The sequence below is a fragment of the Choloepus didactylus genome, chromosome 18, assembly GCF_015220235.1.
Source record: "Choloepus didactylus isolate mChoDid1 chromosome 18, mChoDid1.pri, whole genome shotgun sequence".
Lineage (NCBI taxonomy): Eukaryota > Metazoa > Chordata > Mammalia > Pilosa > Megalonychidae > Choloepus > Choloepus didactylus.
The window spans coordinates 30858262-30886088 of NC_051324.1; the positions used below are offsets into that span (position 1 = coordinate 30858262).

The 27827-nt window shown below is 38.7% G+C and overlaps 1 protein-coding gene and 1 pseudogene across 7 annotated transcripts in view; one reads left to right on the forward strand and one right to left on the reverse strand.

The window, feature by feature from the left end:
- RFFL (ring finger and FYVE like domain containing E3 ubiquitin protein ligase) overlaps positions 1-27827 on the reverse strand; it is a 63665-nt gene that overhangs the window by 29077 nt on the left and 6761 nt on the right. Inside the window, exons 1-2 of one of the 7 annotated variants that reach the window (XM_037808836.1) lie at positions 22183-22309; positions 21143-21664 (exon numbers count right to left, since the gene is read on the reverse strand). The exons of 1 other annotated variant lie outside the window; for it this stretch is intronic. In XM_037808836.1, coding sequence (XP_037664764.1) covers positions 21143-21200 — 58 coding nt within the window. In that variant the 5' untranslated portion in view covers positions 21201-21664; positions 22183-22309. Of the gene's footprint in view, positions 1-924; positions 1090-13366; positions 13407-17090; positions 17679-21142; positions 21665-22182; positions 22310-27827 lie in introns of those variants that run through there. 5 more of the 7 variants (XM_037808843.1, XM_037808837.1, XM_037808841.1 and 2 more) reach the window with 5 other exon arrangements.
- Positions 90-717, forward strand: LOC119513537 (annotated as a pseudogene).

Sequence of the window (27827 nt, forward strand, 5' to 3'; positions counted from 1 at the left end):
ATTGAGCTCCACAGAGACAGCACAGGGGCAAGTGTGAGCCAGGCAGGCACTGGGCAACTCTGTGCCTCGTGGATGAAAATTAACTAGAAATGGGCAAAAGGGACCTCAAGAAGCCAAGAGGCAAAATGACATCGTATGCATTCTTCATGCAAACTTGCCGGAAGGAGCACATGAAGATGCACCCAGCGGCTTCAGACAACTTTTCAGAGTTTTCTAAGAAGTGTTCAGAGATGGAAGACCATATCTGCTAAAGGGAAAGGAAAATATGAAGACATGGCCAAGGCAGACAAGGCCCATTATGAGAGAGAAATGAAAACCTAAATCCCTCCTAAAGCGGAAATAAAAAAGAAGTTCAAGGATCCCAATGCAACCAAGAGGCCTCCTTTGGCCTTTTTCTTCTTTTGTTCTGAGTATTGCCCAAAAATCAAAGGCGAACATCCTGGCTTATCCGTTGGCAATGTTGCAAAGAAACTGGCAGAGATATGGAATAACACCACTGCAGATGACAAGCAGCCTTATGAAAAGAAGACTGCTAAGCTGAATGAGAAATATGAAAAGGATATTGCTGCACACTGGGTTCAAGGAAAGCCTGATGCTGAAAAGGGAGTTGTCAAGGCTGAGAAAAGCAAGTAAAAGAAGGAGGAGGAGGAAGATGAAGAAGGTGAGGAAGATGAGGAAGATAAAGCTGACAAAGATGAAGATGATGATGATAAATAAGTTGGTTCTAGCAGGTTTTTTTTCTTGTCTATAAGCCATTTAATCCCCCCGTACACAACTCACTCCTTCTAAAGAGAAAAAGTGAAATGTAAGGCTGTGTAAGATTTTAAACTGTACGATGTCTTTTTTTTTTTTTGTATAGTTAATACACTACTGAATGTGTCTTTAGATAGCCCTGTCCTGGTGGTCTTTTCAATAGCCACTAACCTTGCCTGGTACAGAATGGAGGTTGTAAATTGTCAAGGAAATTTCAAGCAGGCTCTTGGTGGTGCACAGCAAAAATTAGTTACATTTGGGGATGGTAGTTTTTCATATTCAGTTGTTTCTGATGCAGCTTATCTGAAATAATTGTTTTGTTCACTGAATACCACTCTGTAATTGCAAAAAAAAAAAAAAAAAAGGTTGCAGCTGTTTTGTTGACATTCTGAGTACTTCTAAGTAAAGACAATTTTTTAATTAAAAAAAAAAGCCTTTAGGTGATATTTAAGATGAGTTTCAGTTTCTAAGCTTGCCCATCTGTATTCCAGCTGAGGTGAGGTTTCTTACTTGGTTGTCTCAACTACAACTAATGTTCTATTACCCTCCTTTCACTGGGTGATTATTAAATAATAATGAAGGTAAATCCTCAGTGCTCTCAGGGCCTCAGTCTCCTTGCTTTCTTAGCCCCAGCTACCCTATTCTTTTAGTCCCTCAAATGCTGAGTTTATTTTGGTTTTAGGAGCCTCCCTCAAGCGACTCTCAGCCTGAATCACTGTGCCACCCCAACTCCCTTAAGCATCATTTATTTCCTTAACGAAACCTTCCTGGACTCTGTTGGTGTTCACACTGCATCTTGTACACCACCCAGGAACTTTCATTCATTCATCAGATTATCTATTTAGCAATCTCTGCCAGGCCTTCTTCTACTCACTAGGTATTCCAAGAGGAACAAAAATATCTGCATCTCATGGTGCCTGCTTTCTGGAGGACTGGCCATTTTAGTACCACTGCATTTTATCAGTTCACTGACAGTTTGCCTAAATACTTTTTAAATATTTTTCTCCTAGTTATGGTATGGAGAGTGAAACATGAAACAAGAGTGAGCCTATTTCACAGTTTCATTTCCAGCCCTCAGGCCAGGTCAATGTGATCACCATGTACTTGTTGAGTACTAATAATAAAAACAATAGAACTTTCAAAAAAAGATAAAACGACCAAAAGTAATGCTCGAAAACCCTACAATCATGATTCCAGGCTGACTGGCAAATTCGGGGTCTTAAACACCTGTAACACAGCAATAGCCTTAAGGAAAGGCCTGAGGCTTAACAATAACACTTACTTCAGGCATGCTGGAGAAGTGTGCTAAGACTGCTTGAAAAACAAAAAGGAATGATAATAGGATTTACTTTTACTAACAGAAAAATTGACAGCTATTATAACTGAAGTAGAAAACCAGAAAGGGAGCACCTCAAAGACAAGTAAAAGTCACTTCCTTCCCTTTATTGTATCAAAAGGCACAGAAGACTTCAATGTTCTCCTGGTGGTTTTGGTTTTGAAATGGTGCTGCAGTAAGAATTGCAAAGAAAACAAATAAAAATGAAAACAACAAATGGATAAGTAAAACAACCGAGAAAAGAAATGCTAGTAATCAACCTCCACCAGATGACACCCAGGCTTTGCTTGTTGCTATTGACACACCTTATCAAAGCAAAGCACACTCATAATCCCAACAAGATGGAAGGAGGTAAGCTGTGTGACAGAAGGAAGGAGAAGCATGGCCTAACGGGATGTAAAAATTGTCAGAACAGTAGCAAGTCTTGGAGCACAAAGTGTTAAAATGACAATATAAATGAGGGGTGAAAGGAGAGAGGTTTCACTTCCCACTTGTAATAAATGAGCTCTTTTCCTGAAGTGGTAACTTGTAAACAACTGAAAAACATACATAATAATCACAAGTTATAAATGTTCCTCGAAACTCCCTGGTTTCAACTGGTCTATGATAAATATCTACAGAGGGACCTCAGCATCTGCTATGAGGTTCAAGGAAAAGTAATTCTAACCAATGGAGGTGTGCCAAAATGTCACCCCTGGGGTCTGACCAATTAAATGGCTGCTTCGTAGTGTGGCGTTTAGGAGAGATGACAGATTGAACACTGCAGCAGAGAAGCTTACACATTTAATTTTGGTGCAGGCATTTTGCCCCAAAAGGCAACTCAATCAGGAAAGAAAGCAGTTCAGAGTAAAGTCTAATAATGCTGTAAACAGAGAATAAATGGACCTGCAGCTTAATTATCATAGGATCCTCCTCCTATCAAAACTGATGATAAAGCTCAAAAAATAAAGAGACTGATCCCCGCCTAGTACTCTAGCACAGGAAACAGGACTTAACGGATGAGCTTTTCTGGACCTTCTGATTGAAGAAGCTGCTTTCACAAGATATTATCACAGTGACTGACTAATGGGTAACCAAGATAAAAACATTCACTAAGCCTGGAACTGGGTGAGAGGATTTCTGACACTCCTATACCCTAGGGAAAGGCAGCATTTAAGACTAGAATTCTCTGTTAGGACCAAAATTATGTAGTTCCCCTTCCTGAACTGGGAGGCAGAACTGTAGCCAAATGTACCGTGGTGTGGAATGAATAAGGACTCTAGATTCTGGTGTCATTTAACCAATTTGAACCTTATTTTCCTCAAAATAATAGAAACTGTTACACTGAAATGGTGATTAAATGGTGAAATTACATGTTTGTCAAGTGTTTACCACAGAGCCTTGACATGATATGGGCACTCAGTAAAATCTGTCTATAAATAATATAAATATATTTCTTAAATTTTCTTTAAAGAGATAAAAATTCCTCTGCTCTAATCCCTATTTGCTTTATTTTTTCTTTAGACATGCTAATACCCTAATACCTTCAATCAGGTTCAATCTAGTTTCCCAGCCTCTCCTCTGGGGACTACAACACTCCAGGTCCCTCCCACCAGCTCTTAATTTTAAAATCCTGGAAGAGCTTCTCTCAGTAGTAGTCAGAAGCATCTCTCCTTGTTACATTTCTTCCCAATTGCATGGCATTGCTACAGTTTGTTGCTTTTCCCTCAGTCCAGACAGTTAAAATTTTCCCTTAAGCTCCTCAACTCCTCGTCACCAAATTCAGAGAAGAGTAGGACATATATACTGCTGGCCCCAACCTGGTGCACTGTAACTGCTTCTGCTGTACTGAAGTGGGATTCTGATAAATCCAGGATGAATTCAGATTAGCCACTCCCTTCCTCCCATAGACCTTTAGTTTGGTTTGCCATTTGATCTCAATCTTGACAATTATGCTGACTTTTTAAAATATTTTCAGCTCCTGCCAGGATGTGATATGTGCAGTATCTATCCCCAGGAGAAAAAAATGAACGAAGATTTCCAGTTTGCTTGGTTCCACAAAGAAAAACTTTGTATTCTCACCATATTCTGAAGAACCCTTGTGCTTGACCTAGTCTCCAGGTTTTACTCTTTGCCTATATTCCACAATAAAGTGCAAACTTCAAACTCCTTGACAGATTCAAGATAAAAGACACCTGTGCTGATATCAGGAGGTAATGCTGTTCTTACTTTCTTTCACACATAGTCACTGGACCATGGGCATTTATTTAGATGTGTTGCTACTTGACCCACTTGCTCTTGGAATTACTATGAGGATGGAGAGAGAGTCTTCTTTGCAATGTGGCAGGGATAAAGAACATATGAAAAACATTATCCAGGCCTTTACCTGCCCTGTATTCATCAATTCATGGTTTGAGATGAATAGACCTGTTCTGAAATAACTCAAGTGGTTGTAATAATCCACAATGAGCCCAAGGTTATTGCCCCCTGCTGGTTATCCTACAGCCAGTCTAGTCCCCTAATAAACATAAAGTAGGAGACCACAGTTGGAAGCAGTTAGGAATAGGAGGGGCTTTGAGGAAGAATAGTGTTGTTTACCAGCTGAATGACCACAGGCAAGTTACTTATTTAATCTGTTCTCCAGAAATTTGCCAAGGGCTGAAACAATTCAGCAACTAGCATTAGATTCAGCCTACAGTACTCAAGGAAATTTTCAATTCAAAGAATAAAAACATACGCCAAAGCCCCAGGGTAATTTATAAACTACCATGCTCAGGAAATACTCAGAAGGTGTGCTAGAAATCTTGGATCCCAACAAAAGGAAGCTGTAATTGAAAAGGCCAGTGAATTATAGGCTAAGATTTCCTAATGTTTATTAAAAATAAACAGCCAAGCACAGATTGAATCCCACAGCTACCAAAAGCAACAGCTCAGCAGCCAATTCAGTGGTTTCATTTTATAAACCATAATGGATACAATAGGATGTCTCAGCTAGGAAAAACCATGAGCGAGGAAGAAAGAATGACCTGATCCCTAAGAGAAAAAGGTACCTATGTATAAAGGCAAGGGCAGTAAAAGACTAGTTACATTAATTTTTTTCCACACAGAAGGGGAGACTTCTTCAGCTATGCTCAAATATTACGTCTTGACTTTTTAACCACACCAAGTTTCAAAACACAGGCACACAAGTTACAGTAAAGACAAGCACATCCTGTTTGCACTTGACTTCCTGTTTTGGGCTGTCTGATCTCTTTACACTGCAGCTCCCTGGGCCAACAGTGTTAGACCTTGGACAAATACGTAACCTTTCACTTCTGCCCTGGCAACGGGTTCAGTGACAATAAAGTACATTATTCTATGAGTCAAGTAAAAGTTCTGCCTTACAGAAACCAAAAAACAATCATGAGTTTCTAAGACACTTTCTGGACTCCATGCTTCATAATAACACCTGACTAGAGTAAGCAATAAAAACTTGACACAAATAGTGCTAAGATAAGAAAATTAAGTTTGAAATAGAACTTGGAAAATGAGGGCTGGGGGAAAACGTTTTTATAATTAAGTGTTGGCCCCTTTCCAAATGCAAGAGGAACAGATATTCTGTTGGTCAGCCCTTACTGAACAGATTTCAGGCAGGGAGCCACCCTAAGTGATCAATGATCCAGTGATTGAACACTGCCTTGAATCCAATCTCATACTGACCTGAAAGAGATTACTTTGCAGCACTGCAAAAGCCTGGAGTTCTAGAGATCTGAAACCTCCATTTCAGGCAAAATTTCCACTGCTTTCTAAGAGAAGATGGTTCCCCAGGCCATATTCAAGTGTTACAAATGAACGTTGACAACAAACATCTCAGTTTTTATAGGCAAGTCATTTAGCCTTTCTGGTCTATTTTTTTCATCTGGAAAATAGAAGGGTTGGACTACACTAATCTCTAATATTTCCTCTAGCAGTAGAAAAATTCTAGGGTTCATCACTAATGGTTAGCAGAAGCTTCTGTGGCATCCTGAGTTATTTCTTTTGTCAAATAAGATGTCTAACATCCCACATCCCAGTGATTAACTGCTTTAATCTACCTCCTAAGTACTCAAGGATTTTTTCTCTTTTTCCTTCAAACAAGGATAAGGAAGTTTCCCACTTGAAAGGAACATATTAACAAACCTTAAAGATTGTTTTTTACACATGGTCTTTTTATTAAGATCTTAATGTAATCACCTCTCAGTTCCCATGCTGGTCATATGATTCATGGAAAAAATACAGCAACAAAAGGATGGAGAAAATCTAACCAGCAGCATTGTGGCACTCCCACACAGTGACTGCTAATGGGGAAAGAATGAAGCAAAATCTGGGTAAGAAAAGGGAGTGAAGAAGACAAGTTCAGAGAGTTAGTGCAAAGGAAGACACATAAGAAAGAAAAGGAAATGAGAAAGAAAAGCAATGGGGGGAAAACTAAACCAATGAGCAGAAGCTTGAATCTAAAATTCCTTTCATTCCTGAAATTACTTCATTCATTCATTTATTCCACAGTTATTGAATGCCTACTACGTGCAGCAAACTGAACCAGATGCTAGACGGGATACAAAGATCCATAGCCGGAGAGATAAAGGCATGTACACAAACAACTGAAATGTATGACAGAAAGTATATTATGCCATAAAAGAGACATAAAAGACTTAGAGGAGGAAGTGATTACTCCCAGTGAGGGATCTTCATAGGAAGAATGGCATTCCAAGCTGAAGGTACAGCACAAACAAAGGCACCCAAGCAGGAACTCAAGGACATATAGGTACAGTGACTAACTAGATTTAATTGAGACATAGGTAGGCATGAAAGAAGAATGGTATTAATACCTAGCGACCTTGAGAGCCAGTTCTGGGCCGTGGCTAAAGTGGAAAACTAGACTGGAGCCAGAATACGTATTCTGAAGTCAGCCTCAGAATCTGAATTTAAATCCAGTGGAGGAAGGGAGGAGCTGGGACCAAGAGGAAAATCAGAAACTTAACTCATAACATTAAGACAGTAATATTGATGTGTGCAGATAGATATGTGAAGACCCTTCAGAGAGACAAAACACCTCCCAAGCCAAAAGCAAGGAGAGAGAGGAACAAATAGTCTTGGTCGACAGCATTAATAAACTTAAAGAATATGACCAACATTAAGGTGTGGTCAATAAGGAAACTTAGAAAAATCTAGAAAAAACATAGGGGCACTTTGACTCCATAACTGCCAAGCAGAGAAATGATGGAGCTAGGGGCAGTGTGACAAGGTTATTACATGAAGCTTAAATGGGGACAGCATGGAGTACTAGGGATATGGGCTCTAGAGTGGGAGGGATTTGGTTCGAATCCCAGTTCAGCCTCCGACCACTTAAGTGGCCTTGGGCAGATTACCTTAACCCCTTTAGGAGTCTTGGTTTTCTCATTTGTAAATAGAAAGTAATTGTGCCTACTTTGCAAGGATCACTGGGAGAATTAAATGTCCCATTGTACACAAAGCACTTAGTACAATGCCTGGCATATAGAAAGCAATCAATAATCTTAGTTTTATTGTAACTCTGTCTTCCTCTACAAACCTTCTCTTTCTTATTATTCCATGCTCACCAAGAAAGCTTTACATTATTAAATTTGATCTCCCATATCTCTTGATATTGAAAAGCAATATCCTAGCAAAATCCAGAATTCTATTAACATGAAGGGAATCCTTCACTCTAAAATAATAAATTGGCATTCTATTCTCAGCAGAGTCACTTAAGTCTGAAAACAATCCCTTCTCCAAAAGACTGATCATTTCCAGTCACTCAACAAAATTCGCTGTGAGACTCAAGAACCATCTAGATGGTAACCCTGAGGGATCTTCCTGAGAAGCTAGATGGCACCCCCCAGGGCAACCTACCCAATGCTACCTTCAATCTGTAATAAGCCAATTTGTGTAATACTTCCCCAGACATCTCCACCCTCCACCTCTCCCATAGCCTTCAATGGTGCAACAGAGTGAAGCATTTTATTTCCCCTATCTCCCTTTTTACCATTCTAGAAGTCAAAGATCCCATTTTATGTATTTTTGTCTCCACTCCTCCGTATGCTAATATACCTTGCATTAAACAGAACGACAATAAATATTTTTATAAGAATGCATTTCAAACACAACTTTTCTTAACAGAATCTACTGCAATCCACCATTCCCACACTGAGGCCCCCTTCTGACTCACTGAAATTTTATTCTGTGTTTCTCTTCACCTCCCTTTCCCTCCCAACCTCTTTACTCCAGAGCCACCAACTATCAAAGAAAAGTGAAGACTTTATTCCCAACAAATTCATACAAGTGGGGCTGAGCCATCACTGGGCTTTGAAAAGCTTTTATTCAACTCTAGTTGACAGCTCCATAGCAACTTTCTAAAGAGAAGTGTTGTGCAGGGATTGGGAGCATGGGACCTGGGGGGATTCAGAACTACCTCTTCCTGTGTGACTTCACTGTAAAATGGAGTACCTAAATGAGGTAATTCATACAAACCCTTAACAACAGACTTAAGTGCTCAAAAATGGGAACTATTAATGTTTTCTACTTTTTCTAAGTAATCTCCCAACCCCTAATACCCACTTATACCCCTTCTTTGGCAAATAACTTTCCCAACCTGGGTTCCATTCATTTGTTTTGAGAAGCAGTTATAGTACCGGAAAGTACACTGAATCGGAGTCTAGCAGTTGCCATATATGTATTACATATGTGGCCGTGTGCTAATCATTTCATCTGTGCCTCTGATTCCTCAAATACCAAATGAGTATTTTAGTATGTTCGTTCCAGAATGAAGAGGGAGAAGAGTAAATAGGGTGGTAAGGCTTTCCAAAAAAACAGACCTGGTTTCAAATTCCATTTCTACCACTAGAACCAGCTGTGTGACTGTGGACAAGTTAAACTCTGCAGCCTTCAGTTTCTTCATCTGTAAAATGGAGAAAATAACTTCACATAGTTCTTAAGAGGTTTACAATGTGTAAAGTACTTGGCATGTTGATCTCTCAATTTTCTCCCTGCCTTTTCTTTTCTATCTCAAAAAATACCCCTCATTCACAGGACCAGCAGAGTCCAAAATTTTTGGTCATCAGTAAAAAAGATCACATCTCCAATATATCTTTATTCATCTGCAAATTAGACATGTACTCCTATACAAATAGGAGTACAATCTAAAACATAACACTTAATAGAATTCTCAAAGGGTAAGATTAAAAATAAGGAAAAATTAGTTCTAATAATCTCTTCCTATCCCCAAAGGAAAGTCTTATGCATCTCTAGGATCCAGAAATCCACTTTGGCAAACTATTTAAAGACAAAAATGATCAGAATATTCTTGGTATAGCACCTAGCACACTGACTGGCACACTGTAGATAGCTCGATAAAATTGGTCCATTACAGTTTTTTAAAACCTACCTTCACACACATGCTTCTCTGTGCAAGCTTTTTGCTCTTTCTTCCTTTCTCTTCAACTCCAGGTTTTCCTAAGAGAGTAGCCAGTACTCTGCCTTCACTTCCCCATTACACATTCATTAATGCTTTCCACTTCACTTTACTGAAAGCCCTTTCTCCATGGTCACCAATGATATTCTGATGGCTTAATGATGGCTTTTTCCTAAGTTCTCAACCTTCATGACCTCCTGCGACCCCAGGCACCAATGACCTATCCATGTTCCTGTCTGAATCTCTTACATGCTCCTTCTTCCCCACTGGCACCCACTGAAAGTCGAGTGGCTTGACTCTCCTTGACCTCAAGGGCCAGTTTTTCTCCCTGTTCTTCTCTGACTCCTCCTCTTAGGGTTCTATTCTTCTCCCTCTTCCTTTCCTTCCCTAGTGAATTCTGCTAGTCTACTTTTTAAATATATCCTGCATCTATTCCATTGTCGCTATGTCCACTGCCACACTCTGCCCTATCTGCCATCTTCTCTCTCCAGAACCAAGGCAAACACCTCTTCATTGGTCCTGTCTTTGCCACTCTTGTCTCCCTTCCAATTTAATCTCCATTTAGTCTATGTAGAGAACACTTTTTAAAAATAAATCCCTGCATGTTATTCTGCAGCTGAAAAACCTGCAATGGATTCCCACCATGCTTTTGAATAAAGTCCAGACTTCCTATGTAGACCACAAAGGGCACATGTGATGGGGCTCCTGCCTGCCTCTCCCATTTTATCTCATGCCACTCTCCCCCTCATTCACCACACACTAGCCCTCAGTGGCCTCCTTTCAGTTCTTCAAATATAATAAATTGTTTATTCCCCTAAGGCCTGCAAACATGTGGTTCCTTTCCTGCCAGGAATACTTTCCCCAGCTCATTCCACATGGTGAACTACTTATCAGACATCAGTCCATCTCGTCTACAATGTGGTTGTCTGGCACATAGTGGGGGCTCAATGAGTATTTGTTGAATGAATGGATTCCATAGTCTTCAGTCAAGTTACTCCCAAATAAATATTTGCAATCAACATCACCCTTCAGTTCAGTACCAAACTTCTAAATGCTTACTAGATACCTGTATGTCAAATTTAACATACCAAGTACACTCAAAACCAAAGCTTTCATCTTTTTGCCAACCCATTCCTTCAGCCTTCTGAAATTATATGACCAGTATAATCCATGCTTTCCACTTCAGAACTATGTATTTCCCATTCATTTGCTCCACCTGTCCAAAATTCTAATCACTCTTTAAAACTGAATTCAAATATTTCATTCATTCATGCATTCAATCAACCACAGTTCATTCAACAAATACTTACTGAGTGCCTTTTCTGAGGCAGGCACTATGTTAGATACTGCAAAGGAAAGCAGACATATCTTTTTGTCTATTATACATCAGTCAAATAATCATACCCATATTTAATTATAAACTAAAACCTGCCATAAAGGAAAAGGGCTGGAAACTAAGAAAAAAATAAACAGGGCATCAAGAAACACTCTTCTGATGATATGCTAACTGAATGAGAGAACTTACACTAGGCGGACTGGAGGGAAGAGCTTGTCAGGCAGAGGTTCAGCAAAGTTCTAGAAGCAAAAGGGAGAGACCAGCAGGCCTATCTTAAAGCACCTACCATTCGGCCTTAAATATTATACCTATCTGGATCTGTCATATTCCCTCACCCCACCCCTACCCTCAATTTACTGATAGTTACCTGAGAGAAAAGACAAACAGTATCTCTTCTGTGCCAATACCAAAGGAGATACTACTGATTTATACACCTGGTACTTAGGAGTCTATGCTTATTAAAAACTCCCCAGATAGGGCCAAAGTACCCAATCAATAAATCATGAATCGATTATTCTCTCATTAAAAATGTCTAAGGTCAGTGTGCTAAATTATTTCAAAAAATGGCTGCAGTAATCCCAACCATCCTGCACACCCTTTTTTTCCCCTTGCAATTTTACTGACATATTCATATAACATACTATCATCCTAAGTGTACAATTGTTCATATTATCATCATACAGTTGTGCATTCATCACAACTACACACTGTTTTGCAATGTGACTTTGACACTTTTCCCATCAAGAAGTGGAGTCCATTTCCCCTCCCTTTGAACCTTTGCTAGACCTGTGACTTGAGAAGCCCAATCTAGATTAATGAATGTTGAGAGACCAAGAAAGAAACAGACCTTGTGTAAGAAAAGATGTCCCAGCCAATAGCTAGCACCAAAGCCCTATACGTATGAGTGAAGTCATCTTGAAGCCTCCAACCCAGACAACATCACATGGAGCAATGTCTCCCTTCCCTGAATTTCCAACACACAGAATCGTGAGCAATAAAAATGGTCATCATTTTAAATCACTAAAAGTTTGGGGTGGTTTGTTACATGGTAACAGATAACAGAAACAGTCAGAAATTCAAGTCTTTTCAGAAGTCATTCAAGTGTTTCCCAACTTTGATGATCAAGAAACTCTTCCTTGTATTCAATCAAAATTGCTCCTCCTGGTCTCCCTGGCAACATGGGACATGACTCCGGAGGATGAGCCTGGCCCTGGCATAGTGGAATTGAGAACGCCTTCTTGACAAAAAGGGGAGAAAGAAATGAAACAAAATAAAGTTTCAGTGGCTAAGAGATTTCAAATAGAGTCAAGAGGTCATTCTGGACATTATTCTTATGCAATAGATCAATATTCCTTTAAGTTTCTAGTGTATTAGAATAGCTAGAAGGAAACACCTGAAACTGTTGAACTGTAATGCCAATAGCCTTGATTCTTGATGATTGTATAACTATATAACTTTTATTGTGTGAACGTGTGATTGTGAAAACCTTGTGACTGACACTCCCTGGATCCAGTGTATGGGCAGATGAGTAATAAAACATATAAATAATGGGGGGGTGGGGATAGGTGGTATGGGATGTTTTGGGTGTTCTTTTTTATTTTTATTATTTTTTGGGGGGTAGTAATGAAAATGTTCTAAAATTGATTGTGGTGATGAAGGCACAACTATATGATAATACTGTGAGTCACTGTATACTTTGAATGGATTATATGATATGTAAAAATATCCCAATAAAATTGCATTTAAAATAAATGGTTCCTCCTTCAATTTAAGCCCATTTCCTCATAAATCTTCAAAGTACACGATGAACTATTAATCAAAATTCCCCTAACGAAAATTCATCTTGGACTTGAAGATGGTAATCAAGCCCTCAAGCCATCCCTTAGCTTTTCCTTCTTTAGGTTAAAATCTTTTTTTTCTTCAACTTTTCATAATAGGACCTATTTTTCAACTTTTAGTCATTTTTGATTATCTTAAGTATGGGGAACCAAAACTGGATGTAATATGGCAATATCTAACCTAGCCTTTATGATTCATTCTAAAATCAAATTCCTCTGTACCAAATATGGCATTTAGCACCCCAAAAGTTGTGAAGAACTCTATAAGCTTTATCACTTATTAGAATTACTATGAAAACTTTTCTGCTCTTATCACTCAGCTAACTCCATTTTCTATTGACTCCCTTCACTCACAATCTGGTTTGATTCTCCACTACCACAGTAGGTTTAAACAAACTCTAAATATTTGAAGTAAAATGGAGAAGCTTGAGAGACTGGAGTGGGAGCACCATTAATTTCAATCCATGTCTCTAACCACAGTCAAGATCTTTCCACAGGTGAGGTGGGCTCTGGGTACCTCCTCCTCCCACCTCAATGATAAAAGGCAAGATCTTTAGCACTTGCCTATTGAGCAAAGGTACCTTTCCTGTAGAACTGGATAAGGTATATTTAACTAAATAGAGACAAACCAGTTGCTTAATGCATTATAAGAACATGGCTTCTTTCCTGACTCTTACCTGAAAGTATGCTTCAATGTCAGAGCTATCTTCATAACCACTGGTTAAAAAAAAAAAAAAAAGATAATAAGGCCTACCCAACACAGGGATATTGTGAATATCAAATAAAATGATACATAAGAAATAATTTTGTAAAGTACTATTAAAATGTTATGTGACATTTTTTATATCTTCATACAGATTGGAAAAACGTTTTAGCAAGTCTTAAATCTTCAAATTATCTTCCATTGGCTAACGAGAGGTTTCAGGTGACAGAACAAATTGGCAGCCATGGGCTCAAGTTCATCAAATAGCAAGCAAAAACATGCCTCTAACAAGAGAGCTTAAGGATTTTCTAATATTATAAAAGGTAGTCAAATTAAGTGTACCAATAAACGCATTGTGTGAGTCCCAGAAGGATAGGAAGAGAGAAAGGAGAAGGAGGACTATTCAAAATAATAATGTCAGAAAGATTTCCACATTCAACAAAAGAATGTCCATTTTCAGGAAGACTTACAAACTCCCAATTGTATAACTCAAAGAGAACCATGCCCAGATGCACAGAAGTTGGATGGTCTAATAATGCCAACCAAGGACAAGGAGAGAGTTCTGAAAGCTGCAAGAGAAAACCAACGTGTTATGTACACGAGTCCCAAAAGATTAAGTGCCAATTTTTCATCAGAAACAAGGGAGGCAAGAAGGCAGCAGGATGAGATGTTTAACATGCTTAAAGAAAATAATTGCCAGTGAAGAATTTTATATCCAGTTAGACTGCCTTTTAAAAAATGAGGAAGAGATTAAGATATTCCCAAATACAAAAAAAGCTGAGGCAGTTCATCACTACCAGACCTGCTCTATAAACAATGATAAAAGGAGTCCTTCAGATTGAAACGAAAGGACACTAGACCGGATTTAAGCAGCATAAAGAAATAAAGACTTCCAGTAAAGGTAACCATCTGGGTAATTATTATCGCCAGTACTATTGTATTGTATTTTTTTAGTATGTAACTCCACTTTTTACTTCTTACATTTTCTAAAATGCAAATGCATAAAAAGTTATCATAAATCTATGGTTCTGGACAGAAAAAAAAAATCAAAAACTGTAGTACAATATCATCATCAGAAATTGACATTGATACAATCAAGATACAGAACAGTTCCAGTACCAGAAGGATCCCTCGTGTTATCTTTTTATAGTCACATCTACTTTCCTCCCACCCCTTTTTCTCCTTAATCCTTGGCAACAATTAATCTGTTCTCCATTTTCATAATTTTGTCACCTCAAAAATGTTATATATTCAGTGTGCATGTGAATCCAGGCAGGGGCTATTTGTCTATACCCTGTTTCCTGCACTACAATGTAAGGTTCACATGAGGATCTTTTCCATGTTCTTTGATGCTTGATAAATAATCGTTGAATGAAAAAAAAGTTACATAAATGGAAACATACAGTATGCTTTAAAAAAAAAAAAAAAAAGGTAGTGAAGACATTTAGATAGTGGTTTGACCCTGGGGATCGACTTCAACCTCTGACTATAACCATTCCAGGCTCTAGGCCAGAGATCATGTTCAGCCAAAGAATTCAACAATCTAATGACAGACAATGCTTTGGAAGTTCAAAGGAAGAATAAACTCTGCTTGGGGAAGTCAGGGAAGGTTTCACATATGATCTCAGTCTCCTGGCATGGGGGGGAGGGAGGGAGGCGGGAGGGTTGGAGACGGGGGACACCTTTGTCAGAGAAGAGGGAGTCCATTATGAAAAGGCAGAGTCCTCAAACGATATGGTATATTCAGAGAATGAAAAAAAAATGAGTTCAGTGAGGTTGGAGAGGATAGAAAAGTCTGAAGAAAAGGGAAAGGATAGAAGATGGGTAAGAGTAAGGAGTAGGACAGGGTCAACTTGAAGGACTTTACAAATAAAGCTAAGTAGAAAACAGAGAACCATTGGAACTCTAAAGACTGGACATGAAAGACAACTTTGCTAACAATGTGAAGATAGGAACAGGGAAAGACCTATGGCGGAGTGGCAAAAGTTCAGTCAAGATTTTACAAGGGTCTGAACCAGGAATCAAAAACTCACATTCTTAGAGGCATGGTAGGTGAGATGTGTCTCAAATCTGGGAGAATGGCGGTATTTGTAATCATTGAAAATACACAGGCCCTGCCTAAAATTATTCACCCACAAAATCTTAAACCACTGGGCCGGTTAAACAAAATGTTCAATTTTGAGCCCTGATAAATGAAGCCAATGACAGAGAGATGAAGGCCACACACTAAACATTACACCAATATCATCAACAGAATTTAGCAGCCATAGATTTAGCAGATACAGATGATGTGAGACATAAAATGAATAAAAAGGGAGATTTAGTGGATATAATTTCAAACATACAATAGATAGCAGTTACTGGGTAGAGGAAATAAGTTCAGTTACATACATGTTGAATTTAAAATCCATTTTGAACACCTTGACAGATTTGTCAAACTGTACAAAGTCTGTCAAGGTCTATGAAGTTAGGAGAGATACCTAGGCTGGTAAACATACTGAAAATAACTGAAGTTACAGACAAATATATGAAATCACTGGAGGAAGGAGGATAGGGGGAGAGTGAAAAGATAGCCAAGGCAAAGCCTTGGAGCACCTCAATATTTATGAAATAGTCAAAAGAGAAGTAATAAATGACATAAAATAAAAAGAAACTCAGGTGAGGGAAGAGTGTCCACAAAAACAAATGAGAGGTTTGCTGGCGGCAGAAAAGAATGGTTCAACAATCAAATGCTAGGGAGATTAAGTAAAATGGAGGCTGCAACTGGGACATTTCATTTGGTAACTAAGAATTTACTGGTAATCTTCAGGACAGCATGAGCAGGTAGAAGACAAAGGGGTAATGAGAGGGACAGAGTTGAGGAAGCACAGAATAAGCTTGCCTTCATTCTGCACTTACTGAAAACCTTCTATGTGCCAAGTACCATGGATATGATTCTAACAAAATAGACCCTGAAACTCGATATAGACTGTAACTGCCGTAAATACAAAGTTCTCCAGAGAACTCATCCAATCTTGGTGAGTCAGAAGAAGTGGAAGAAGCGGCCTCTAGGCTGAAACCAGTTGGCCAGGTTAAGTTAGGGCAGGAACAGCATCCAAGGTGGACCTGCCGACCACTGCGGTAACTGCAAAAAGCAGGGGCATAGCTTGAGGGAGTGCGACTACCTAGAAAAAAGCTGAAGAGTTAAAAAGTCTAGCGGTGAAGGGCTGGAAGGAGACAGACAGGAGTAGCCTCAACACAGTTAGGGATGAGGGGAGGTTCTTCATAATAGAAAAGAATATGAGAACAAACTCATGGTTAGGACTGTTATCTACAGTTCAAAAGTCAATTATATACACAAACAAATATGTTCATCTCTCTTAATTTAACAACTGTTTAGTTTGACTAAACTGTTTCTCTCAAGACAGAAAAAGAACAGAAAACATAGGCGCAAAAAATGGATAAAGCTTCAATACTAACATGTTTGGTTTCTCTAAGGTTTATATAATAAATGGTCTAATTAGGTCTAAAGCCACATCCGGATCCCAAATGAAATGAAACTTTTCCCCTTAAGCACTGCTTCAAAAGAGCTGAAGGACTGACTTTAAGATACTCAAATTGATTCAGCACTGACTCACTTATGAAGACTAAGCATTTTCCCTGTTTCTACCTCAGTTTAGTCTAGCTAATGAAATTAAAAGAAAACAGTCTAGGGTTACCTGATTTTGCCTTTTCAAAACACTGTCAGAGCAGAATGCAAGCTGCCTCCAGTTCCTGCTGCCGAGATCGTTAGAGCCATGTTCGAATGAGATCATCTCAGGAACCAATAGCAGCAGCTTTCAAACAAAGTGAATGGTGCCGCCTGGGGACGTATCTTTGGTAAGCAAGATTGCAACAGGGCAGGCAGTTTACCCAGGGCAGTGCTGACTCACGCTAAGCAAAACTCTATTTCCCAAACAGCTCAGCCTGAGCCAACCGTAATCAACTGCAACTAAGAAAAAATGAGGTGCCCCACTGATTCTTTTAAAATTGAGCACCAATTACTGAGGCAGCTAAACCTCATTCTCCTACTGCTGGTTACTTGGGCCACCTGTGGAACCCTTACCTGGAAAACTCCAGCGGCCAGTTTCTAAAATTTCATCTGAGAACAGCAATGGGTTCAGGACAGAAAGTACCAAGGTTCCCAGCACTAAAGACTTCCCTAGGAGGCTGATAAAGAAGTCACTTTGCATTTACAAATCAGAACATCTGGGTCATCGGATGTTCCAGCTGATAAATCATTAGAGTGAATTTTTGTTAGTTCTAACCAGCTTCACTGTTCTTTTTTGCCCGCCAGGCCCCCTGTGACCTCTGTTTCTTTAGACAATTCAAGTTCTCTCATTAAGACCGATGTACTAGAGATTTTTTTTCCCTTTTTCCTTGTTTAAAGTCAGCTACCAGGTTCCCTATGCTAAAGCTAAATTACCCAGTATCACACCTACTGGATGCGTAAGAGATAGAAGTAAATTGTGAAAATCTCATTAACCCTCATTCTTAAAACAAAAAACAAACAAAAAAAAAACCCTAAATTTATGTCAATTCTCATTTATTGGCCAGCTTATTTAAAAATCAATTCTAGAAAGACTGGCTCATCAACAGCATTAATTTTAAATTGCCCTAACAGGCTAGAATTGGCATTGTGTACAAAGTAAATATACCAAGTAAACAAAAGATCAAGTCCTTGCTTTCTATGTATTTTCATTTGAAAGAAAAGAAACTAAAGTTCCTGTCAGACCCTACTATTCCTGCTCAAAATATGTGATGGTCTCCTCCCCCTCCTCCCCAACCAGCCACCAGCTATTCCTGAGCCTGGGCCCTGCTGCCACCACGTCCAGCCTTGTCCATCCCTCCAGGTAGGTCACACACAGCATGAACTCGGGTTTGTCATGCAATAAATGTTAGATTAATTAAAATGTTATGCAGACAATCAGAATTTGGGTTTGAAATTCTATGCTACTTAATTCTATTCCTGTATTCTTTGCAAGGGGCTAGTTTAAAAGAAAGTTCTTTACCTAACTTCCTTAATTCTTCTTAATTACATTATTCTTTCCAGAAGAATAGTCAGTCACACTGAGCTTTTATAAGGTTTTATAAAATGTTCCCCCTTTTATTTCCTCTTTCAGTGTTTTCCTTTTCAGAAAATGGTGGTGTTTAAAGAAGTTTCCCTTCAGTATGTGTTAATTAGTCCTTTTCAAATGATAAAAGCATCTTTACAGCAGTTGACAACCATTATCTCATCAACCACACTTTGAATATTTCTGTAGTTGATAAGTCACAAATATTCTAATATAGAACTCTCAAAAGTATAGTACAGACTAATATGGGACCTCTTGAAAAAAAAGTTTTGTTAAAAAAGCTTCTGGCCAACTCTATATTGTTAAACTTTAAATTAGATAAAAGGAAATCCAGATAGTACTGCACCCAGAAAACTGATGTGAATTCCATGAAAAGCAACATGAGGACCCAAAGTGTCAAGAACCCTCTACTCTGCTAAGGTAGAGAGACCATTTGGCAGGTAAGAGGAGCTTTCATTTCCTTGTTTACAGGCTATCATTTCCCTGTTGGCGATTCTGATACAGTTCCAGTTTCCCCAAAATCTAACCATACTCCATCCTAGTCCTTCTTTTACACTGGAAAGGCTGAGAACTTATATACTGGAAAGGCTGAGAACTTATAAAAGATACTAAATTTGAACTAATGGCTTCAGAAACTTGAAGTTTCATGAGGCTGCATGAAAATTCTGAGAATATGAAACTGAGAAATAAGGAAAATGAATTGTGGCTTTGTGAGTAAACTCTTCTGATACATTATTTTTTAAACTCGGGTAATTTACCAACGAAAAGCTATTTATAAGTTTATTTTCCATGGATGGGCACCACAGATATTTAATGTAGGTTTTATATGTATATAACCCATTGTTTCATTACCAGAAATATGTAATGCTGTAACAGTGACTTTTAAAACATAACCTTAAAATGTAACCTAAAGCAGCTTTTAAATGTAATCTTAAAACAGGAAGTAGGCAGGGGGTGAAAACCTTTAGTCTCACAAAAGAGCAAGATATAAATGTAAAGTCTGCAACAATATGTAAATGTAAAGTTTACACCTAAAACTTGAATAAGCTTTTATTTATGGTCCCCAGACCTCCCAGGTATGAAAAAAGCCTTTTCGTCTATCTCCCTAGACACCCAGGAGCACCTTTCACAGGTGTCACCTAGTTCCTAAAGGAAATTGGAAATAACTAAATTACTGAAATTCTCCAAATCTCTGTTACATGTTAACTAAAATGATTAATACTCTTTGTCTCTAACAGGTTTAGCCAATTAAAAAACTGGGAGGTTTAGGGAGATTGCCCCAAACCTCGCAGGTATAGATAAGCCTTTCGTCCTGACACACAATAAACATTAGCTCTCCCTATTAGGGATCCCCCAGGCCTGATTCCGCTCCCAGATGCACTTCAGGGAAATGGCTACCAGGGGCCAGTAGTGGGCCCCAGAGGCTACCTGGGCATGGCCTGAGACTAGGAGGCCCTGAGCTAGGAGGAGGGTGTGTCCAAGCTGAACAGGACCACAAGCCACAGTGATTTAAATCATCACCTCAGAGATGGCAGCACCAGGAGACTCACTGGGGTCCAGGCAGCCAAACCCCATGAACAGAGGAGCTGGCTTCACTGCCTTGGAGCTGTTCAGTGAAGGAGGGGTAACATACAATTCACAGGCATTGGGTGGAACTGGGCAGAGCTTCATACGGAGGGAGGGCTTCAGACAGAGACCTCTGATGTAACCAGTAATTTATTCTTTCCTCCACCAAATGTTTGTTGAGCACCTGCTATATGCCAGGTCTATTGTAGGCACTGGGAGTGGATGCAACAGATAGATAATAAACCAAGACAATGCATGGGGAAAGAAAAAGAAAAGACAATATGGGTGTCAACAAAACATCTATCATCTAATAAATCACAGAAATTAGCATGAAAAATGAAATAAACTTTACGATACTTAAGAATCAACTCTAGAGTACTTAAAAATCAGCAGGGATGCTTACTAAAAAGGATCATTTCCCATCCCAATCCCTCAGACATTCTAATTAGCAGAAGTGGAGGAAGGTCTTAGAATCTTAATTTTTAATAAGAATCTCCCTTCCTAGTGATGGTGATGTCGTTGGGCCTTGTATCATATTTTGAGAGAGAGATTGTAGCTCTGTTCCCCAAGCACTGTTCAGAGTAAGATAAAAAGATTTGTTCTCCAAAGACCACCAAGCTAAACAGTAGTCACAGTGAGTGGGTCCTAGAAATCAGTCCCCTCACTCACAAGGACCACAAATATTAAACCAATTGACCTGTTTTCATTTTATTGGTTGGATCATTATTTTCAAGCCTCCAGCGACAATTATCCTATTATTAAGAATTTCAACTGTTACACACAGTCTTGTTATACTGGGACATTTTCACACCTGGGATGCAATACAAGGGGCTTAATGGCATTTTTACAGCATTGAAAATTAAAGTTCACTTTACTCAACAGAACAGTCAAATAAAACAAACAAACAAAAAAATATCTCTCAAAGGCACAGTTTGAAAATACAGGCTTTTAACTTCCTGATGAGGCAGTTTTGCCCAGAAAGTCAAACCATGGGATGCTATAAGCTCACATGTCTTGAGAGTTCCCAAATGTCAATTTATCACCCCAGCATCAGCCAACGCACTCTTACTATAATATTTGGAAGTACAAACCTGCCGTATTAAATGGCCTCTCCTGGGAGACAAAGGCTGTCGCCATGGCGGGGATCATTCCATCTTGGGGCCAGAAGGACGAGACAGTCCCTTTAATCTTTAACAAGCCACTTTCGTGTTCAGATACAGGAACTGGTGCTTCATGAGGCTCACCCTGCTTCACAGCACTTTGCTGCAAAACCACCCCCAAGCTGTGTGAGGGCACATGAACCAAGGCTGTCTCCACTGATACAGTTACCAGAATCTGTTCTATAAGGTAACTGTGGGCACTTGATTATTCACTGTGGTGTAATACTTCATATTTCAGAAAGGTATCCAATATCAAGAGTCTAGCAACTGCCTACCTCAGGCACGATGAAATATTAGGTTCCTAAATTTCAGTAATTGAAAAAGTAGCAAGCATGCAGGAAAAGGAAGAATCCAAAGGTGACAGGATACAGTCTGAGGACCTGATGACAGGACTGGGAGAAAGGAAGTCAGTGATGTGACCAAATTGCTATCTTGAATAGCTCGTTTCCAAACCTGGCAACGGAAATTTTAGAACCATTTGAAACATTCAATGAGTGTAATTTTCTATACCAAGCTATTTCTCAGATTTTTTTGTTTTTTTGTTTGTTTGTTTTGTTTTGTTTTGTTGAGCTGCTAATACAGAAAGGCAGGGAAAATACCCTTGTCATCAAACTCTACCACTTGAACAACTCCAATAGTTTCATAATACAGTGACTAGTATGCTCATGTTCTATTACTTATCTTGACCCAGTAAAAACCCTCTTAGAACAGTCTATAATTCAACTTTGAAGAGTTTCTCAATTCCTGTATTTATAATTCTTCTTTACTGTATACCTCTGGATTCTCCCCCCCCCAAGACACATACTACACAAACTCACACATAAACACATTCCCATTCTCTCTCTCTCTGTCTCTGTCTCTCTCTCTCTCACACACACACACACACACACAAACACACCTTGCCTCCAATAAATCAAACTTCCTAAATTTTCATCCTGGTTTCCACTAAAAATACCAGAAGATTAAGTTACCTTTGTTCAAGTCCCCAGCCTAGGGGTCCTTTGTTGACATTTGTTTCATCTTGACAGGTGATTTCTAGCCAAGTAGATAAGATTACACCTTTCACCTACAGTTAATCTTCAAACTGGCTTCTGTAGGCTAAGGAAAGAAAAGGATAAGACTGCACAGCTTGAATGTCTGATCAAGGTAATCAAAGTAATGGAAGAAGGAGAGAAGACAGAAGGAGAGATCTTCAAAATAAAGACCGAACTGTGCATTTCAGTAGCACTTAAGAAAACACTCCATCTGACTAACCAGCTGATGAGCAGACAAATACCCAAAGGACTGCACATTCTCTAAAGATTATTGTGCTCACAGTTCTTGTTTCCCCAAGGTTCTGCAAGAGATCACAACATAAAATCAGACTTGCATTATTTATAATAAAAGTGGATATATTCAAACATCCAGAATTCTACTGACTTACTTGCAAATCAATTACAACCTTATTTCAATTCAAACCCATGTAACGAGGAACAAAAAATATTTTTTTAGGTCTTTCAAAGGTTATGCTCTCAATCTTTTTAGAGCAGAACAACCTAGGGTTAGAGAAAGGAAGTCAAAGCTCTATGCTAGACAGTAAGTGCTTAAAAAAAGAATCACATGAAAAGTATCCATAATAAATTATCAACTGAAAAAGCATTATAGAACAGGAGGTGGGGAATATACATACACACACACATACATGCATATATACAGAGACGCAGAGAGAGAAACACAATACATATAGCAAAAAGTCTAGAATCATTTAACAGTAGTTACTTCCGGTAGGGATGGAGATTTACTATCTCCTTTATACATATACTTTTGTGCCATTGTTAGTCTTAAAATGAGCATATTTTATGCTAACTAGTATTATTAGAAATAAAGTACCTAAGACCACTTGACAAACAAAATGAAACAGAACAATTTGAATAAATTTTAGGGGCATTCTGAACCACACAGTTTGAGCTTATTTAAGGTTATTTTCATAGACGAAAATTTATGAAGGTAATTAACAAGAAATTCATAGTTTTAGAATAATGTTGTTGTTCATTTACCATCATGGGCAATGCTGTGCCAGATACTGCTGGGTAAAGGGAGACAGTAAGTCTTGGCTCCTGCCCTCAAAGGGAACCATGGCAGTGGCGTTAAAAAACAAGTCAACAGACCACAAGAACTCAGTGCTGAGGCAGAGTCACAAAGGAGCTAAAATCACCAACTCAAAAATCTTTTATCTTTGCCAAAGTCAAATCAGTGTTACTAAGTAATCTGCTGAACGTAAAAACCAAATATGCCACCTATTAGAACAGCTAAAATAAAAAAACAAGGACAATACCAAATGCTGGCAAGGATGCAGAGAAACTGGATCTCGCATACCTTGCTGGTAGGAATGTAAAATGGTACAGGCCCTCTGGAAAACAGTTTGGTTGTTTCTTTAAAAAAACTAAACATATACTCACCATAGGACCCTGCAATTTCATTCCTGAGCATCTATCCCAGAGAAATTAAAACATGTCCACACAAACACCTATACACAAATGTACACAGCTTTATTCGTAATAGCCACAAACTGAAAACAACCCAAAAGATACGCAATAGTTGAAAGATTAAACAAACTGTGGTACAGCCATACCACTACTACTGAGAAAAAAAAAAAAAAAAAAGAAATGAACTCTTGATACACACAACTTGGATGGCTCTCACGCTAAGTGAAAACTGTTGATATCAAAAGGTCACATACTGTTATAAACCCATTTATATAACATTTTTGAAATGACAAAATTATAGATAGAGAACAGATTACTGGTTGCCAAGGGATTAGAGATGAGGGGGTGGGGGGTGGGGAAGAGTGAGGTGTAACTATAAAGGGGTAGCACCAGGGAGATCTTTATGGTAATGCAATAGTTCTGTACCTTGATTGTGGTAGTGGTTACACAAATCTACACATGATAACATGACAGAGAACTATACACATACATTGTACCAACATCAATTTCTTGGTTTTGATATTGTACTACAGCTAAATATGATGTAACCACTAGGGGAAACTAGGTAAAGGGTACAGGGAAACTCTCAGTACTATTTTTGCAACTTCCTGTGAACCTATATCTGTAGGTGGTGTAGGTGGCCATATAGCCTAGCAGCAGGCTCCCCTACAGAATAGTCATTAACTGAGAAAGAAAGGCCCAGGCTGGTCAACAACACTCCCATTACCCTTTCCCCCTTGGTTAAAGATGTACTTAAAGAAAAAGCACTTGACTTGAATAACCTAGGCATGCAATACACCTTTTCCCAGTCTCTAACCATTATGCAGAGAATCAGTTGGAATCAGTAACATAAACTGTTTCCAAAAGTGTTAAGCAATGCTTGTCCAAAGGCCCCAAGATAGCTGGTAATTTAGACAGCTGTGCGAGGAACCACAGAAGCTGCATTTTCTAACTAGTATTGCTTCTGAACAATTGAAACTTTCTCCAGCACAAAGTCCAGACACAGGCAGCAGTGTTTCCTGCAAACACCCAAACAGTTTCATTATTGTTTAACCACCAAAATAACAGCTCCAATAATCTATCAAATTTGACATTGCATCCAACTAAGAAATTAACCCAGGACACAAAGCATGCATGGAGAGATTTTTCTCCCCTGCTTCAAATCAGTACTCATTTGACATTATAGCCACACAAACACAAACCAAAAATGCTTATTCCCAGCCCACTTTCAAAAGGCTTCCAAAAGGCAAACACAAACTAGAGTGCCTCAAAGAGACTGCACACCAACCAATTTTATTCTGTCTCCCACCTTTAAGCATCTTTACTGTGAGTAGTTACAGGCCAAGAAATTAGAAACTGCTTTCAAGTGAAGGGGAGTTCTCAGAGGGTGGCTTCAGTTACACATGACATAAGGAAGAAAAAGATCAAGGACCTCTGATTTCTAGTTCCTAAAACGTCTACAGAACCACTTAGAGCAATGCTGCTCAATGTGCACAGCCAGGCGGCCAAAGGTCCATGTCAAGATAAACACAGAAAATCATAGTCAAGTATTTAGAAACTTTTATAACACTTTGACACTGCTGTGATAGTCAAGTGCATGATTTTTCTGGTTATTCCTTCTGCTTGTATTCTACAAAACTACAACTGGCAACAGATTAAAAAAAAAAAAAAACAAAAAACCTTACAAAGCTGGTCCTTAACCACAGTCTTTCACACTATTACATGCCAATTCAGTCATAGATTATTCTAAAGGCATTAGGGCACCTGGTCTTCATTATCCTATGGCTTTTGATTTGAAGGCAATTAGAGAAACCAATAAGGAGGCACCGTGGTGTAATCTAATGGAAGAGAACCAAGTAAGGAGTCAACGGACCTCACTTCCGGTCTGCACAAACCAACTAACTGGAGACCCTGGATGAGTCTGAGTCTTTTATCTCTCTATGTCTCTGTGCCTTAATTTCCTTTTCTGCAAAATAAAGGCAGCCAACTAACAGCATTTTTCAAACTTTTTTTTTTTAATTCCCGCTTACAGTAATATTATATTACTGCAGGTATGGTCTGCATATAAGCTACATCAGAATCCTCAGGCTCGGTTCCAACCTTTGATTCTATAGGTCTGGGTTAGGAACCGGGAATCTGCATTTTTTCAAAGCATATAGGAGCTTCTGATACACACTAAAATGTGAGAATTATTACAGTAGTATGTAATCTTGCTAATGCCTTTGGGAATTTAAAAAAGTTTATAATTTTTGCATGATCCCTGAAAAAGAAGTTATCTTAGGTAAAAAATATTTCATGAAATATTATGAAAACTTACAATGGAAACCTATATTTTATGCACCTATATATTTTTTCTGTAAACCCACAACTTCTCTATTAAAACAATAGAAAAAAAAGTCAAAAGAAAAAAAACTTATAGGAAGCATATTGTGTATACCTTTATAATATGCATAATATATAACAGCAAATTTCAACTCTTCCTCATTTTACAAAGTGATATTTGGTTGGGAAGACCAAATGTATATTAAAATACACATAAACATTTAACTACATGCTATGGCATCGAAAACCGTGTTTTTTGACATGATGTTCAGAACCCTGAAATTTGTACTACTTTTATACCTTTCAAACAAAACTAGTGGCTTAGTTTTATAATTCTAAAAAGATGAGACAAGGAAAAAGTATTTCCACAAATAACAGTGCAGGTGGGGAGAATCTGTATCTTAAATAAAAAACAAATTAGATTTAACTGTCAACGTATTTTCATTTTAACATTGGTTTTGGTAGTACAAGAGGCATGTTGATGTGCTACATAAAAATTTTGATCAAATAAATGCAATTTAGGAATCTGATGACGATCATCTGTAACAGTGACTTTTAAAATATAATGTGAAACTGTAAGCAAGCAAGAAATTGTAAAATGTAACCTTCAAAGCTAGAGATAGGGTACAACAGAAGCTCCTATTCTCACAAAGGAGCAATTTGTAAACATAGTCTGCAAACATATGTAAATGTAAAGTCTCCTGGCTCCTGAAAAAGACAGGAAAACAGGAGAAAACAAATTACTAAGGTTCTCCAAACCTGTTACCCGATACGTAAATATAAAGTTTGTACCTTGCCACCTGGCTCCTGAAGAAAACAGGAAAACAGAAAATAACAAAAATGACTCCCTTTGTCTCTAATGGGTTTAGCCAATTAAAGAATCACTGAGAAACTGCCTCAAACCTCCCAGATAGATGGGCCTTTTGTCTGTCACTCTGTTGTGTGATTCTCTCTCTTTGTCCCTGAACCTGGGGATAAAACTCAACTGGAGAAAAACTTCAGGGGAGGCAGATTTGGGAAAATTTCCCCTGCTTTCCACCAGCATAATAAACCATATTTTCCTCTTCAGCCAGGTTCAGTGTGACTTATATTAGCTGTGCCAAGCAATGGACCCATATTTGGGAAGTGCCCCTTCTTCACATCTGGAAGTGAAGCTGCAGAACTATTATCATTTTTATATCCATTAATTTTATATCCCCTACCACTGTTCCTCAACCTGCAAGTCTTCAACTGTGTCCACATTTCAGAGTTGGGAAACACTGAACAAGATCAAGAACCAGATCAGTGGAAGTGAGGGTGATGATTCAGTCATCTCAGTGCAATCACATGGCCAAGGGCAGTAGGAGAGCTGGAGTGACATTTCTCAAGCTCTCTGGGGATATTCTGACACTCCTCTCTCCATCCTCTCAGAAGTAAACAATAGCCAAAGTATTCTTTAGCTCTGGCTTAAAATGGTTATGTAAACTGTTCCAGGGGTAAATGATAAAATCAACAAGAATGGTACCCGAATCTAGTCTTGCCCAAATGGTAGAAATAGAAGTAGACAACTGTAAAAGAACTCAGAGGGCTAAGAATTTTCCACTTTGCCTGGATAAATCTTGTTCCTGCTAGTATTCCTCTCCATCCCCTCTTTCACATAACTTTAACCCCTCACTGTTCCTCCTCAAGCCTCTTGATAAAATTCAAATTGCCGAAATGGTGGTTGATAATCTGCAAGAACGATTCTTCCTTCCTCCCTCTTCGGAGAACCATCCCTGGCCAACTATTCCCCAATTTAGCTGAACTTGTGCTGACCCTCTCCTGCTAAAGCCCTAGAAAACATTCTTCCC